This window comes from Plutella xylostella, chromosome 15, assembly GCF_932276165.1.
Source record: "Plutella xylostella chromosome 15, ilPluXylo3.1, whole genome shotgun sequence".
In the NCBI taxonomy this organism is placed as follows: Eukaryota; Metazoa; Arthropoda; class Insecta; order Lepidoptera; family Plutellidae; genus Plutella; species Plutella xylostella.
In genome coordinates, this window is record NC_063995.1 from 11152135 (window position 1) to 11170807 (window position 18673).

The window sequence follows — 18673 nt, forward strand, 5'->3', positions numbered from 1 at the left end:
TTGATTAGAGGTTATAATGAAGGCAAATAATAAGTGAGGTAGATCTTGCGCGAACATTTTAAATAATAATACGACTAATACTAGTATATAAACTACTGTTTGTGTTTATATTTTAAGACTATAATATAAATATAAACATTTCAATCTAAATTAAAACAACAGAACATAATTTACATGTCTATGTATGATGTTCTCGGATAACATAGGTACACATTTAGTACATTCGAAGATAATATAATTATTTTATATGATTATGGGTGATAGATATAGATAAATAATTGCTATCAATCAATACACGTTCCACGTAAATTCAAGTTTATATTTCCGTATCAAACCGATTTCACAAATACACCCTCTTTTAGTCGAACTTAAAGTTGGAGCAGATTAGTAGGGTCGCATTGCCTTCGAGTTTTATAAGGCATAGGGTACAATAGTTCATATCAATTTCTTTCTTATATACATACATCTATAATACATAATGTATCCGAGTACCATTTACAAGAATCTCTGACACCTAAGCTTTCTTCCAGAACCCAATAAACACGCGAGACGCAACAGTAGCGGCCCTATCCGACGCCCAATACGTAGCGCCGCTGGTCCAGAGTGGGGACCTGCTGAGTGGTGGACCAAAACCCACGCTGACTGAAGAGGATGGACCAAGGAGGCCGACGAAAACCTTCTTTTACGTGTTCGACTATCAGACGAAAGACGGATACTATCCTCAGGTAAAATTACCTAATAAGTTCACATTGTTCATTGTGCATATTACTTCACCTCCCGCTGTATATACTGGTACACTATCGACGTCGATAAATACGTTTAATGTGGATTCTATCTATCACTGCGCCTTATTTATGGTGAATCGCGACATAGTGACGTTTATCTACGACGATAACGAACCCTCGTAGCGGCGTAATGTGTGACTTACGTAAGTATTTCTCATGTCACCTCTCACCAGTTAGAGTTCACGCTTAGGGGGTATAACATTTATCTTTAATGATACCTCTATTCTAACCAGCAGTATTCTCCCATCTCTCTTTTCTCTCTATCTCTATTATAAACAACAGTATTCTTCCAGCGAATGGGCTCAGTCCACGGCGAGGAACTCCCGTACGTGTTCGGAGCCCCGGTCGTGGACGGCTTCGGGCACTTCCCTCGGAACTATACCAAGTCCGAGATAGCGCTGGCCGAGTCCATGATGCTGTTTGTTGCCAACTTCGCTAGGACTGGGTGAGTCACACAAACACACACACTGATACACATACATAAAAAAACACATACAACTCCTTTAGTGCTTCAGGAGTCAGGAGGGTTCTAGAGTGTGCCGAGGGTCTATCATCATGGTATAAAGATTAGCTAGTCAAATTTTCTGGACACAGATTACTTTTTGGCAATAAGTCCACCTTAGATATTCACGTATACAATATACCTACTGTATCCCCATTTTACAATAAAATTAATCGTCTGTTTGATAACACCCACTTGTAACCAGATCTTAAAATAGTCACTGAAACCTTCACCCACATTCTAACCACTACTTCTCCCCTTGCCCTTTATTAGTTCTGTAACTATCGCTTAACAATTCTGTAACATGATACCTCGTAGCTAATAAATAGTTAGGTTGTAACCAACTTCTCCATTACACAAGTTAAATCAGTTGTGGTTCCCAAGTTGGTGTTGCCATAACATATTTACATACATTCATGACTGTACGCGAGCCTTACAAGTCTATGTAAATATGAGAATGTTATTTCAGGCGCAATTAAACATGTTTTTCAGTAATTTGTACTTTTGTAAATTACTTTGTAAATCTACTATTTACAATACCCAGACCGTATTATATAATCTACTAAAGGAAATAAGTCGTCCAAGAATGGAGAGTTCTATTCTATTCTAGAGGGTTATTGCCATAATCTCCACGCCTCCGCCCGTCAGCAGGCGACTTGAAGATATCGCACAACACAAAAAACGTCAATTTATAGTAACCGTAGAATAATTGTCTGTCTTCAAGCAAATATCTGACCAGATGGTCATCATACTCGTATATGACAGCCATGTTACCACAGATGTAAATAAAGCCCGAAGCAATAATTAAGTACTAATATAGCTTCTAAAATATAACAATGCAATATTCAACAGACTTGATTGGATATCTTTAAAATAATTAATGAACCAACTTTGCCGGTTATCAACAGGTTAATAAGTTAGAGACTTTACCATCAAAGGTGACTTTGTAGGTGAACTGACAAATTCATACAACTTTACTTTGTAACTGACTTTAGGGTGCCTTGACACTGCAATCCATTTTACAGATCCGTAATTTCGTATAGGTTTTATTATGGAGTTCACAAAAAAACAGCATAACGAATCCAAACCACTGCAAAATACGAATCTGTGTGAATGGACGGCTGTATGAATTACCCACCCCTAAATCAGATACAAAGATGTATGAAACATAGGTATCTAATCGGATGTTAATAAATGTGTGTGTTAAGACTAAAATAATAGTGTGTAAAACTATGCAATTTAGAGTCGTATCTCTGAGAGTTATCAATATATTGCAAATTATAAACGTGTTTCAAACATGAAAATATTGTACCTAATCACAATCTATGAATTACCGAAATATTCCTATATATTATGTATTCTGTCTAGTTAATTACATTATAACCTATGTTAACAATCTCTTCTTATGACTAACCTAATTATCAGAATTCAAATACGGAAGACAGATTGTCAACTAATTTCCTCTAATTGATACGGCTATAACTCAATTGGGTTTCAGTATAATATGGTGGTGGAAAGGCTTAGAAGGTTATTATAATAGTTTGACGTCACAACTCCCTCTGACGCTGAACCGACTCTTAAGTTCAATGTTTAATCATGAAGTTCCTAACTTGGTTTATACAGAAACTTAGTCTCCGTTCTAAATATTTGGCAATTTAAATTATAATCCTTATTTCAATAACAAAAGGGGCTGCTTCACCGCGTCACAACTTAAACTATGTGATAAGAAACATTTATAAATAGACTGGAGTAAGGTTTGTATTAGAGAGCTCAGAATAATAACGGCTTTAAATTCCTTTGACTTTGGGTACAATTGTTGAATTTGCGTGCATTTTTCTATTAAAGTTGAACATAAAAAAGTTGTTTCGTGATCCGATATTCTAAGATACTAGTGAGCCATGAAACCAAAAATATATTAATTATCCAAATCAACCTTAAAGAGTTAGAAAATTAATATTTAATCGACCACAACAAATCTTGGCACAAAACCGTGCGACAACACCTTAATTACTTAAATAAATCTGTTAAACAAACTTGACTCTCCCCGCCCCGTTATATTACTGTGTAGAACTTAGAATGTAATTTTAAGGGTAGGAAATTGAATGACAAAACTTGTAGCGAACATGCTGTGAATCTTGTGCCATATTATTTAATTATTTTAGCAGGTTATGTATGGTTTTCATTGAAAATCTAATTCTTCGTAGGTTTTACCTTTGGTGCCAATTTCTTCATAGTCGGATAGAGCTTAACCAGGTATTAGTGGTTGACTTTTGACACATCTGTCATGAATTTTATATGCAGATGACCTATAATTGATGAACCAATCCCTATCGGTTAGATAACCGACTATGGAGATATTGGGGCTTAGTCTTTGAGTATCTTTTGACTACAATAGGATATAGAGAATTCAGTGTCTTGATTAAAATGTGAAATTATGTTAAATGTCCATTTAGTCAATTCAATACTCACATTACTTTTGTCAGAAATTAATCATCAATCGAACAAGCATTTATTATTTATTGCTATCAATGTGCAAATGTAAAACAAATTTTAGTAGCTGCAACTAAGTATATATTTAAAAAATAAATAACCACTAAAACCTTTCTTCCTCTTCATATGAAAATTGTATTTATAATGATTCTACACTATATAATATTTGACATATCTATCTATCACATCTACACATGTTTATATACATATATACGCACAATTTACCTACAATACTCACACAACACATAAAAACAAATATAACTTTAATCACATGATACCTATATAATTTATCTATATGAACATAATATATTTATGGTATAAGTATGCACTAAACCTACTGTAACACCTGATAGCATAATTTACTGTTCATTCTGTTTTTTATTTATTTAAATTTTTTAGTAGATTTTTACTTTGTTACTACCATGTTTTGTTTTACTGGATGTTTTTTCTTATATATTTTTTATTCTATTATTTTTTTGTTTGAAAAGGCACCTCTGTCTGATTTCTAAATTCTACTACAAGAACTAAACAAACTGGAGCATGCTGAAAAACAGCGTCGTTCTGAAACAAGCTTTCAGTCGACATTGCTGAGCATGATGCCATTTGCCAGAACTGAAGTACCTACTTACCTATTTTATTATAACTCTTATGTTAATTCTAGTTACCTACTGTCCTTGTTATAAGTACTTAATTGTTATGTGTTTAGTTTTTACTATAGAATTAAGTATTTTATGTAGTAGGTTTCATTTGTTTTTGGCAATAAATGCTATTTTACTTTACTTACTTTTACTTTTACAATGGTTAAATGTAAATGAACAGTACTTAATGTTTTATTAAATAATAAACCTGCTCAATTCAAGTTCGGAAACTGTACGAATGCTGTATAAATCATAGTATAATAATTTATAATTGGCCATAAAACTAATGAGAATTTCATAAATAGAAAATACTCGTATCTAAATACCTAGGTACCTGTTTGTTGTACTGTGATGTATAAAAACGTAACGTGAGGGTTACCGTAGCTTCCATAGCACAACGCTGGCTCGGGTTGAGCAAAAACTAAGGAGAGCAGAGCAGTCTTGGAAATATAGAGTCGTGGTAATGCTCCAAAAACTCGTTTTTAGTAAAGTATTATGACCTCGTGGCCGTTAAACGTATAAAATAATAATATTCTCTTACAACTCCCCTATCGTTCTCTTTTAGAACTAAATCATTCGTATGTTTAGCTTTTGTAAATGTTTTTACACTTGTCCAAAATTAATAATGCACATGCAGATCTTCACACCCGAATCATTAAATCGTAAGAGCCTTAAAAAAACACTTGCATTTTGCACCTTGTTCGAAAGAAATATGAGTCAATATCATGTGTCACATAATCGAAAATAACCGATCTGTCAAAGATTTCCATGCGCATTATCAATTTTGGAGCACTGTACACGCAACGTTTACCTTTTGGTTCTTGGTAGAAGCACAGAAACCGGTGATCGTTGTATTTTCATAACCAATTAGTAGTACTGGAGTTGGTGAACTCATTTAAATAATAACAGGAATGTTATTCAAACGATATTGCAATTCTTTGCGGCTTCCCTACCTCGGGACTTCTGTAACTTTTAGTTAAGTTTGAATGAGGTGAACCGATCCAATTGGCGTTTAATATTCTAGATACTTTTATTATGGTGATGACACGAGGTTAGATCGTGATGTAATTAGAACAGAAATCGATAATTTAAAACAAAAGTTGTTAAATTGATCCCCAGAGTCATCTTTTCCGTTGGTCCACTAATTACGAGATACCCTGTATTATTAAACGTTAAACGCTTTTAACATACCTCAGTTTCACAATCCTAACAGCATTTCAACTTCATAATACATTATTTTAAACACTACAAAACAACGCTGTGTTTTCCAAACCCAGTTCCTCCCTCACCTATCAGTTCAGGCGACGGCTTTATTTATCGCACCTTGTTACAGGAACCCGAACGACAATTTTCGCCAAGAAGTGCTGCTGCCAGCGTCGCGCGAACGCAATAAATTCCGACCCGTCAATTGGGAAGAATACGACTCGACGCACCAGAAGTATTTGGAAATAGGTCAGTCCTATTTTTTACAGGTTTCGAGGAATTTTGAGAATTTTTTGTGTGGCCGAAATTGCGCACGCCAAAATGCGCATTACTGTGACAGTGGCGTAGAGCGCGATAGGTAGATTATTTCCACCAGTGGAAACAAATACACAAATAAACCCATACCTTTTATTCAAATTAAATAAATACCAATAAGTAGCCTAGTGGATTGGAGATTATACACTAAATTATATATACAGAACACTAAATAATAAACATGAAGGGTATGATAGTTCAAAGGGCAGTGTAATTTTTAAAGTAAATTTTAGTTGGCCAAAACTAAATGGACAATGAAATACGAGGCAGACTCGTAAAATATGGTCGTACCCGAAACAGCCGTATCCAAATGTTGGTCGGGCGAGCGGGGCCGTGCGGTAAACATGTTTACATGTTTAGGTTGGATGTCGAAACTACTCGAGCCCATTAGGCCTAAGCCCGAGCCCCGCCAGCCAGAATAATCCAATTGTTCATTGCTACTTCACTCGTATAATTTATAACTTATAACTCCTCCAATTCCACCCGAAGTTTGCCTTCCGGAAATGCTGTACTCACTCCAAATTATTGCGTTTCTTTTATTCATAAAGAAATATCACGTTATGATAATCGAGCGTTTCTTTATGCCTTGTAAATTCGACGGGAAATATTATGTGGGAAATCGGGAGTTTATGCACCCTCCGTAATTTTATCGGTGGTTTGTACCATGGTCGCTTAAGTAGTTGTTTGTTGGCAGGCATGAAGCCGCGGCTGAAGAACCACTACCGGGCTCACCAGCTGTCCGTCTGGTTGCGACTAGTTCCCGAACTGCACCGCGCGGGGATGGAAGACGTCGCGGGACGACACAACCTGTTCCGAAACCACAACGAACAAGACTTGTACGAGGGGGTGGTCCGCCCTGACCCGCTCTCCCGCTCCGTCACCGACAGCGACCAAATACACAGAACAAACGGCTCCGTTTATGTTGACACAGCTTTGACTACAGTAGACACTATCCTCGCCACTTGCGTCACAATGCTGCCGAATGGAAGAGATCTGCAAACAGTTAATACTACTGATAGCTCTCTCGCTCATTTGGAAGCCGCCGGCTATGCGGCGTACTCGACGGCACTCAGTGTAACCATAGCGATAGGCTGCTCCCTTCTGATCCTCAACGTATTAATCTTCGCCGGAGTGTACTACCAGCGGGACAAATCGAGGTCGAGAGGCAAATCTAATCAGCGATTCAATGAGAAACATTTTGAAACCATATCGGGGAAGCACTCGCATTATCATATAGACCCGACGCATGCGCCGAGTCTAGTGGTCGATGTCGAACGACACAATCGGAAGAAAGGCCACCCGATGATGGGGAGCGATTCTCATTTAGTGAGCCTGAATTTCAAAGGCCCATTAGACGGGAAAGCGCCGCCGAGTCCGACCTTGAGCATCGACAATATGATGCTGCCGGGCAAATTGGGCAGCCGTAATAGTAGTTTTAGGCTGCCGCCGAACGTGAGCTACCCCCAAATGACGGGGTATGCGACGATGCCAAAGAATCTGAGCCAGTTTAATAACTCGCCGCCTCTACAGGAGTTGAGGCAGCAGAAATTCTTGCCTCCGAACGGGTCGGCGGGGCAGCAGCCGGCGGGGGCGGGGGCGGGCGCGGGGGGCGCGGGGGGCGAGGCGCACGCCACGCTGCGGCGCGGCAAGCCGCTCCACTCCAGCCTCCCCCAGGCCGCCATCGACGAGATGAGAGTGTGACACTTAATCCACTCGGATGACGATGTCACATTACGCGATTAAAAACATTGTTATCTATCAGAACATTTTAATGTGAGTGTTGTAATGTAAGACTCTTCGTTTCTAGGGGTGTGTTATCGATTTTCTCGGTCGCCGGATAATAAATATCGAATAAAAAATCCATTGTACATTTTGACGTTTTATTTGCTTCCGTTCCACGAGTGCGGGTGTGATGTTTCGGTAAAAGCTTTCCGCTGAAGATGTTAATGCGGTAGCGATATCTAGCATCTGTGTTTAGGAGGAGCACACATGGATACGTAAGTTAATATTATTTCCCCGCACTGTATCATCATTCTCTATTGCCGCACACACTGGTATCTTTATATGGCTGCAGATAAAATTCCGGGCAAATAAAAGCCGCCACAAAGGCGTCTCGGAGGCTACAATTCCTTCCTAAATAATCCGCAATAAGGGAAGGTGGTGTACTCAGGACCCTTGTGAAATGCTCGAGCCTCGTTCTACATAGTTGAAGACGATAAAATTGTAAAGGGCCGCGCCGCAAGTGCCGGCACTACGTGACCTAGAAAAGGGATTTCAGTGTAATTGAAACTTCTGTTTTAGAACAAAGTACTTTCAGCTAACATTATAACCTCCGTTAATGTCTTTTGACTTTAATTCTGACCTAAATGGCATAACTTAGTGTTATTGCGAAAGGGTGTGTTTAGTTATATTTTATGCGGGTATTATTTCTGTAATTTCAGTTGAAAATACGTTCTGGTACCAGATTGCTAGTTATGAATAAAAATTGTGTTATTTCTGCACTGCCAGAATTCAAAGTTTTGTTTAAATATTAAATCAGTACCACTGAAAACAAACTAAATAAAATATGAATCATATTTAAATCATGTTTAAAACACGTAGCACAGAATTTTTCGCACAAGCGTATGTAAATAAATTTAACCACATGGCAAAAAATTCAGAGCACGTAAGTTTAAAAAACTCCAAATGAAACTGACAACTTCAGAACAACGGACAAAGGGATATAATTAACGTTGATTCAGAAAGCACAAATTTTAAATTCAAATTAAATATTTGCGTGTTTTGAAACAAAATAAATACTTAAATTTTAGGAGTATTTACACAAAATACCTAATTATATAATGGCTGCTTTTATGCTAGAAGTGACCTTTATCCATAATTATATCCATGGGACGACTAGTGATAGGTAGGTATCTACATCGTCGTAAGTCAATATTCAACACAAAGGCCTTTCCCAACGAACAATACTAATAAGTAGCTACTTATGGGTACACGTCACAGATTATTTTTTCGAGCCAGCTGGAGTTAATGTGAAATTGGCGAAAATTCAATTTTAATTTCGCCGCAATATAGGTAAGTACCATGAACACTAGGAATAACATAGTTACTACTAAGTAGCTGAAAACACTTTAAAGGTCCCGGAGGAATAAATAGCATGAAGCGTCGTGGGAGAAATGTGTAGGTGTCAAAACCGCGCGACGCCATTGGTTGGCGCGCATTTTTCGACAATTTCTCTCCAAATCCTCTCCTATGATTCGTTCATAAACGCACCATGCGCAGACGGCCGCCATATTAGTCTAGTTACGTTACCAGTACACATAACTTGATATTCAGGACATTTCCCCTTTAATTCTTTTACCAGGTGACCGTCCTAATGCCGGCAAGGTAAGTAGATTACGCACCTACACCTTACATACGCAGCAGTTATTGAGGACCGGACTTTTTGACAAGGGTCAAGTAAAGAGGGTGTGCACTCATTAGGAGACGTACCGCTTCCAAGGTCTTTCGAATATTACAGTGTAGTGGGTAATGAGCCTGGTATTGCTGTAAGTACTGTACCATTAGGAGCTTCAGATTTTATACATTCGCGAGCAATGAAAAAGTTCCAACTGCCGTTTATGTTCCTTATGTCACTGGAACCTTTCATTGTATTATCGATATGTCGAAAGTCCATAGCTATTAATTTAAAATTGGAATGCTTTTCTCGATTCGAATGTTATTGCTCAGAATAAGAGGATCGATTTAGAATAAGCTTGTAGTTATTCACATAATTGAGAAACAGATTAGATAGGCTTTTATTAGGTACTTACGACGTTATATTTAGATTACATACTACATTTAAACAGTGTGTCTCACGGCGATGCCACGTGGATGAGGATGTATTTACCTTAAATATTTAATATAGGGCATTTTACTAAAAGGAGTGTTTTCTATGGTGGACCCCATGTTTGTAATTAAAAGTAACAAACAAAATTACCTGCGCACAAAACTCAATTTCTGATCGTTACATAATTTATTCAAACAACCATTTACCTTCACCTAACTCGAGATTAATATCCAATTATCGATCTGACCCTTCCAAAACAATGGCTTTAAAAACTCCCACTAATTGTAATCTTTATGCTCGTTTAATTTTTTACAAGTTTCCGGGCCCTTGAAACACTTTTCTGGGGTTTTTTGCAGTCGTAAAAAAAGACTGGCGACATGATGGGCGGGCGGGGGCCGCGGGGGGCGCGGGGGGCGACTTTATGAACACTGGGTCCCTTCAGTGCCTGAGATCCTTCATCAAAAAACTATTTACTAAATGGAAGGAGCGGTCCTGAGCCTCGTTCTAGCTAAGAAAATGTAAAACGATAAATAAGGTCTTTATTTGGCTCGGATTCTTCCCAAGGAAATATATTGTGGGATTTCCTTCTACAAGCGTATATGTGGGGCGGCAGATTAATTTCCGTGGGTATTGGATGGAGTATGCGTATAGTTATTATATAGTATAATATACGGAAAATGATATTCATTATGGTAAATATTAATATAAGAGGGTGTATTATATATTGGCTTTTGGGTCGCTGAACAATAAAGTCAGTAATTGTATTAGTTAGTCGGGCTCGATTGGATTTAGTAAAAATTGCTCGATGACAAAAATATAAAACTTTTATTACTTACTGACAAAAATTTACGTCTAAACTTTCAAAAAATTGTATCCTTTTAACATCATCACGATGATAAGCCGCATTTTTACTCAATCCAATTTCCACAATTCTGTGGTTATATAAAATGTAATTGACCAATTACGATTTTGAAATGATAAGAACAATGAGAATACAAATATACTAAACCAATATTGGTAAATTGCCAAAAATATGTTGGATCGAATCGTAGTATACGACTTATATTATAGTAATTGTTGGAAAACATCCTACTACCTTTGTAAATTAAGTTACGAGTAACCGTACTAAAATATTAGACGTCGGCGTCGTGTCTGTAATTTTGTGGAAAATATTTCAGACTTCGATACATGCCTGAAATATTATAACGTGTCTAGAATTCCCAGATGTGCACTTAAGTTTCTTTGGATGTTTTCACGATAAAAGGATCCTGCGCTATAAATAAAATACGGCATTTTCGTATTACTATCAAACACTGGACGATTATATTATTACTTCGGTGGTCTAGTGGTAGAAGATTCACTTCAAAACTCATAGGACCCGAGTTTGATTCCCGGATGGAACCATAAATTTTTGTTTCTAAATTGTAGTTCCTCTTTTGGATATCACAATGGCAATGTTCTAGACACATCTACACAAGTTTTTTGGTACTAGAGGTATACCTCTCTACTATGTATAAAATAATAATCTTTGAGAGCAACGAGAGTGGCAGAGCTATGGAGCATTGCTGCATTCACTTTATAAGTAAAGCTGTTCCCGCGAGCTTCGCTTTGCCTTAAAAAGTTTTCCCGTGGGAATTCCGGGATAAAAAGTAGCCTATGTTCTTTCTCAGGGTCTAGACCATCTGTATACCACATTTCATTCAAATCCGTTTAGTAGTTTAGGCGTGAAAGAGTAACAGACCGACAGACAGACACAGTTACTTTCGCATTTATAATATTAGTTAGGAAAGAGGCGAGCCATCTAAAACAAAACGAAATAGCAAACACCTATCTGAAATCAGCACAGAACACAATCACAATAACGGCATAACGAAAATCCCTTAAAGCAGCCATTTAACTCCGGTTCTAACGTTGTAAAGTTTCCACACAAAAATCCTTTTAGCACCAGGAATAACTGTGAAAAAAAAACAGTGAAATTCTGGGCACTAAATGATTATTCTTACCTGGGAAACTGAACCGTGTTACGTAGGTAATAAGAGTGAGAGAGTGAATGTTGGTAATACCGAAGAACACTGCAAACCGCGTGAGATCAAAGAGTAATCCTTAGATTAGAGATGTCGTGACATGGCCAAGAATTATGGCGGTTTGACGCTTTCCCACGACCGTAATGCGTCATTGGGAAATAATTTATGACCGACCGTCTTAGTTGATGGAGGAAACCTTATATATTGAGGCAGTTGTGTTAAACGTAGCACAGTATTTTTTTGTTTCTTTGAGAGTGCCTCTTGCCAATACGCACTGTTGTACCTACTTTTTGTTTCTTTGAAAATGTTGTAATTTTTCGGGACCAACAAAAAAAAAACAACAACTGTTTTCACCACGGTGAAACCCTTTCAAACCCTGGCCATGTAGCACGGGGCGCTATTAAGACTTGACAGTAGTTCTCCGTCGCGCTCGCTCTTGTGGCAGAGCGATGTGAGTGACCGCGATGCAAAACTCTTGTCACGTCTTAAATGCGCCCCGTACTAGCCCTTCTGGTCCAACTAGTATTTGTCACCGACACGCTAAGAAAGAGGAAATAAGGAATTTGTGACTATTATTTAATATATAAATGAGATTCTAGTATTTTCTGTTTGAAAAGCATTCCGGGTTTAATTAAAGGGGTTGACAAAAGGTGAATTTACAAACGTAAACAGTGGTCCAAATTTGTTTTATGTTTAGAAAGTGGCATCATTAAATATTTCATTGTCGACACTTATTTAAATAGGCTACGAATTTCAGAGTTAACAATCAGTAAATTGTATATTTCTTTGTCTCCTTTCCGCCTGCCTTGTATTCCTAGAACTGTTAAGTGTCACATTTGAAATACTTTGATCAAGAGAATTCGAATCGACAGCTAAAGTGGCAAAGTCAAAATGACTTCATAAGTTTCCTTCTCGGTACCTGGTTAAGTTGAATTAATTTTCCTAGAAGCCCGGATACAAGGTGAGTTATTGCAATGTTCGATTTTTTATGTCACTGGATATTAGCTAGGTGATGTTTAATTTGTACATATGTAATGCTGCAACATCATTAAACTATATCATAATTTATGTACTTATTTAATTTTTAAATGTATAAATTAAACAAACCTCTTTGGACTTACGTATATACATAAGGTACCAAAAAATATCACCAAAAAGTCAAAACCTGTTTTGCATTCGGCAAAACAAATTTTTATCCGACCTAGGTATTTCAGTTTGCTGTAAATTTCAGACTAGCGAGCTAGGTGCACCTATTTGCCTATGTCCGCCTCTTTACTGAAATCCCCTTCATCTCCCTTTGCATGCGGCAAAGCAGAGTCCGAGCAAAGCGAGCTGGAGCGAACCGGAGCGAAGCCATCATCATACATCTACGTCTCTAGCAGAGATCTGCAGTTGAATATAAAATCTGTTGCAATCTTTGTAAATTCTGCTTTTTGAAAGATTTTTATGAAATGTCATGTGTGAAAAATATAAACCTGTACCAAATGGAATCATGTATAATACGTATTTAGGTACAACAAAAACTAAACACACGTTAGAAATATGCCAAAACTAATAAGCTTTTCCATCCTGAAGTTAGTTGCCATCCTAACGCTACGGAGATTATCTTGTTTTCACGATTTCTGAGTTGCTACCATAACGAAAGTGGCTTATTATCCTAACTAATGAAATTTGGTATACAAACCAGACATAGAGTCTAGACCCTAGGAAAGAACATAGGCTACTTTTTAACCCGAAATTCCCACGGGAAACTTTTTAAGGCAAAGAGAAGCGCGCGGGAACAGCTATATCAAATAAATTGCCCAGGTATACACTTTCAATGATAAAATTCCATCCTGTATAATAAGTGTAAGTCCACTGTGGCTAGGCTAAAACGTAACAGAAAATCAATAACTGCTTAGCCGCCAGCCCACAGCACTGACCCTATAGTCTGGATGGCCATTAATTAAACCACAGGCATCCAACTATTTACCCATCTGAAACCACGAACTAACAGTTGGTTATTTAACATGCCATTTTGTCTGATTTCGGATTTGATTTGGTTTATCGTTGAAGCGGTCGTAGCTCGGTCGGGTAAGCAACCGCTTCTCACGACTGAGGTGCGGGTTCAAATCCCTGGATTTTATATTATATTATTTAATATTTATAAAGTAACATTTCAGGGAGCCAGATGCATGCACTTACACCTCACAGAGACATGGATAAAATTAAAGAAAAATAGTGATTTACTTATTTCATTTATACGTAGCATTAACATACTAAATTAGAAGTTACACGTTGAAAATTATAATTGCATGAATTGTAATCAAAGTAGCTATGTAAGTGCCACTGTCATAAGACTTTTTCAGTCGGGGGTTAAAAAGAAAATCCCCAGCACTGGCCTAAATCCGTTGGATTAAAACTTTGAATCCGCTATAAAACTTTGTATTTATTTCTTATCTTCAAATCTAGTACCGTGGTGGATGCTATAAAAGTCTAAGAGAAGTTACTTCAGCCTTTCTTATCAAGATTAAGGACAATTGTCTCAAAATCTCCCTTGAGTGAGAGTATAAGTAAAAATTAGCAATCAAGATTTTCCTCAACAGTAAGCTTGGCTATGGTTTTAAGAAAATACAACATTTTTACAAACGTGTATAATTTATAATGATGGTTTTCATTATAAAGTATTCATAGAAAGTAGCAAATTCTGAAAATTTCAAGTGAATTAGAATGTAAAGCTATTCTCTTTCAGTTATTATTTACAATACAATCTGATATTCTACTTCTACAATAATCAGTGGCAAATGAATGTTTCAGTGGCTAGCAACATTATGGAAAGAAACAAAAAGAAACACAAATTTCCATTGTTGAATCAGCAGAGTAAATCACAAGGTCACTACTGCTACATTTAATACGAACCTAGTTCTGCTACACTTTTATTAATGGCCAGACCCTGTAAAAAGAAAAATAATCCATTTTTTCCGTGTTAATGTAATTAAATCTGTACTTCTTTACTTACCTTTTTCTTCGCAGAAGCAAGAACAACCCGACATTAATTTAGCTCTGCGTGTTTATTTCACAGTCAATTCTTTGAAATGTCACCGAACTTGATAGATGCGGGATTAAAAGCGGAAGTCCATTACTTGAACACTCAGGAAATACAATAATGATGTCTCTGGTGAGAGGCCAAGGGGAGTTTTGTCATGGTTTGGGTAAATTAAATGCCTAAGCACCGTTAGTACTCGGCCGGGGATCTAACCCAAGACTGTTCTCTTAAGGACTGCACAATGCACATTGCACAAGTGCACGAATCATAGTTTTTAAACACTATGCATAACTAAATATTACGAACTAGAAGGGTGAGATTACCGCAATTCTCTTGCCTGTGGAGGACCCAAAATTAAAACTGTCTGATCAGAAAATAGGTATATCTATCTAGGCTATCCAAGGTGAGAAAACATTTTCACCATCCGCATTTCGTTTGCTTTTGAATTCCTGAAAACGCGCAATCTGCTTTCATCACTTGGAGTGGTAACTAGTTTTTACACATTTTCATCAATAATTTAAAACAAGATAGGAAATATCCGACTGCACTTAATTTTTTTGTTGGAATGTGAAAAAGGGATAGAAAGTACGTATAGTCATGTATGTTTATTAATTATTTTTCTTAAAATATGCAATCATATTTATTTGAACACCGTACAATATACCAGATAACGACTTCAACTTAAACAACATAAAAGTTCAAAATGGAAATCTTACCGCTTGTAGCAATTTTTTCGTACCTAGTTAAAATACATCGTCCTACGAACCTATTACTCCAATGTTTATTCATACACACACGCACACACATACACACTCACGCCTTGTACTAATGTACTCCCTTGCGGGGTAGGCAGAGGTGCATTGCTGCACCCACTTTTCGCCAGAGTGTTATGTTAGTCCCAATGTAATAGGGGGCGGGCCTATTGCCATTTTACGGGCACATCCAAGACCCGAGAACAAATATCTGTGTTTAAACAAATATCTGCCCCAGCCGGGAATCGAACCCGGGACCTTCGGCTCAGTAGTCAGGGTCACTAACCAATACGCCATTAGGTCGTCTCAATATTCATAATCCTGTTTTAATTTACTTTCGATCACTTCCAAAACGCTGTAAGATTGAAAAGGTAATCCAAGCCAGCTACAAGCTTCGCCACCAGGCAAACAGAGGACAAAAGAGAATCGAAGTAAACAAACGAAGCGTTTCATCCTATATCCTTATTTTGTTTAGTAGTGATAACACGGGATTACTTGGCGTTTCGGCGCTTTGAGAGACACCTATCTTTAGCAGTCCCTGTATATATTTAGCTATTACGTCGCTCAAGGTTGAGCAGTATACAAATACAAAAACCTACTATAGTGTATAGTTTTTTGCTAGATCTTGAAGCAAATTCATACAGGTCATGTAGGTTTGTCATTATTCTGAAGTACTTTAATTTAAGACTAATTTAACACCATGGCTTTGGCGGCGGCGTACCAAAGTGCTTCTTTGCTACGTGCAGCGTAGCAACGTGCTACGGTGCTACGGGTTACTACGAATGGCGTAGCACTATTAACAACGGTGTCTTCTGTGGACTGGATTTTACTTCTTCCAAAACGGCGATATGGTTCGCAACCTATCACGTGAGTATAAATGTGCTGCAAAAAGTGGGTGGCTCGCTTGTGAGCCACCTCTGACTACCCCTTCGGGGATTACAGTCGTGAGTGCATATGTACCTAGTATAATATGTCTTCTGTGGATACGGTATAGTAAACAATCAAATCTTTCTCTAGCATTATTATTTTTCTTGAGCGACAGTTGGTTTACAAAATATCGATATTGGAGAAGCAATTTAACCAGAACTCGCTTGTAAATCATACAACGCTGCTTTAAATCCCATCTTGAGCATAACTGAATGTCAAACGAAAACCAACTTTATTTCTTGGACATAAAACTAACGGGTACGACCTGACAGTTAAAGCCTTGAGGAATAAATCTTTCGACTTATGCATTTTGCCTTTTTGCTTTCAAACTTCAGTTACAGTAAGTTTTGTTCATTTGGTTAGTTTGAGTTTCGATAACACTTGTTTAGTTTGAATTATGGGATTTATACAGTGTGTTCTTTTTCGGACCGGACAAACTTTAAGGGTGGATTCTAGTAGCAATTTTATCGAGAATAAACCCCCATATCCGAAAAACAACACACTGTATCACTCGCGTTATTTTTTGTTGTGAAATTAATAACAAAAGCAAGTAGAATATTAATTGTGGTATTGAAAACTAAGATGTTCATGTGGTCATCGATTGTTCTTCACTTGATTCACCATTAAAGATGTTATAAATTAAATTGATAATTTTATTCATTCAAAAGTCTGTTGTAAATTGTGTATGTAGGTATGCATTTATTATACATACAAAAAAAACAACAATATTTATTTTATATAACTCTTAAACAAATATCATAAATAAAAGTACAAAGGGTGGACTTAATGCTAAAAGCATTTTCTGCCAGTCATCATAAAATAGGTAAGGTGTACAAAAAAGAATGCAATAAGTCACTTAATAATTTTATAAGTACCTAATTAACCTATACATTAATATGAATACGTCTCAAACTACCTACTAAATATACATACAATATATACAAATATAATATTATACATAAAATATATAGCAATACATATCCAGTACATACATAATAATATATTTAACCAAGTGTTGTTAAACAAGTAGCGCATGAAACATTTAGTGAGCGAACAATGAAAAATCCAATCCGACATCAACTGTTTTTATTACAAAACATGCTTCGCGATATCTGAAATAGGAATAAAATGTTTATTTACGTTTCCGATCAAATCCACGCTGAACAAATATCGGTTTACAGAAAGATACTGTTTGAATGAAAATTAAATCAATCATTGTTTGTGTTGTGTTGTATCGATATTTTGATATGCTTTGCTCACGTTCAAATTGGCTTTAAATTTTTTTAAACAAACATGTAGGTACAGTGCTCCAAAATTGATAATGCGCATAGAAATCTTTGACAGATTGGTTGATTTCGATTATGTGACACATGATATTGACTCCTATTTCTTTCGAACAAGGTGCAAAATGCAAGTGTTTTTTTAAGGCTCTTATGATTTAATGATTTGGGTGTGAAGATCTGCATGTGCATTATTAATTTTGGACAAGTGTACCTAATATTAATTATTAATCTGTTAATTTTAGACACATTAATGAATAACATAATATTAACAAAACAAACTTAAAATAACTGTGCGGTATTTTAAAGTGCAAAATATCTGTTTTACATTTTCCAACTCTTTTATGGGAACACCAATATATCCTAACTTAACCCACTGACGGACACTGACTGCATTTGACGTCCTCCACACTTTTAGAAAAAAATCACAACGTCGAATGCAGTCCCCGCTCTTTTTCTAATTATTTCAACAACGGTCAATGCAGTCCTGTTTTACCTAGAGTTTGTATGAAGACCATCTTGTTGTGCTTTATTTGGAAGGATTTCAAAGTTATATGTGCACCCAGAGTACCTTTTTTTCACACAGCAATAATTTTTCATACAGAAAAAAGTGTGAACTCACACGCACACAACGGTCATCGACGTCGTGATTTCTTTACTGCGCCTAGGCAGTGTGCCGGCATGTGCACCAGCAGATCATCACACAACTCCCATACAAAAATGTTGTGCGTTTTTATGAGTTTCACCGTTAATCTAGTGTCCATCAATGTGTTAATATTATAAATGCGAAAGTAACTGTGTCTGTCTGTCTGTTACTCTTTCACGCCCAAACTACAAAACGGATTTGAATGAAATTTGGTATAAATATGGTTTAGACCCTGAGAAAGAACATAGGCTACTTTTGTT

The 18673-nt window shown here is 36.9% G+C and overlaps 1 protein-coding gene across 2 annotated transcripts in view; it reads left to right on the forward strand.

Moving 5' to 3' along the window:
- LOC105383420 (neuroligin-4, Y-linked) overlaps positions 1–7803 on the forward strand; it is a 45974-nt gene extending 38171 nt beyond the window's left edge. For both annotated transcript variants that reach the window (XM_048626088.1, XM_048626089.1), the window contains exons 8-11: positions 531–725; positions 1079–1230; positions 5749–5867; positions 6628–7803. In XM_048626088.1, the coding sequence (XP_048482045.1) occupies positions 531–725; positions 1079–1230; positions 5749–5867; positions 6628–7634 (1473 nt within the window). In that variant the 3' untranslated portion in view covers positions 7635–7803. The remainder of the gene's footprint in view (positions 1–530; positions 726–1078; positions 1231–5748; positions 5868–6627) is intronic.
- Positions 7804–18673: the final 10870 nt, after the last annotated feature.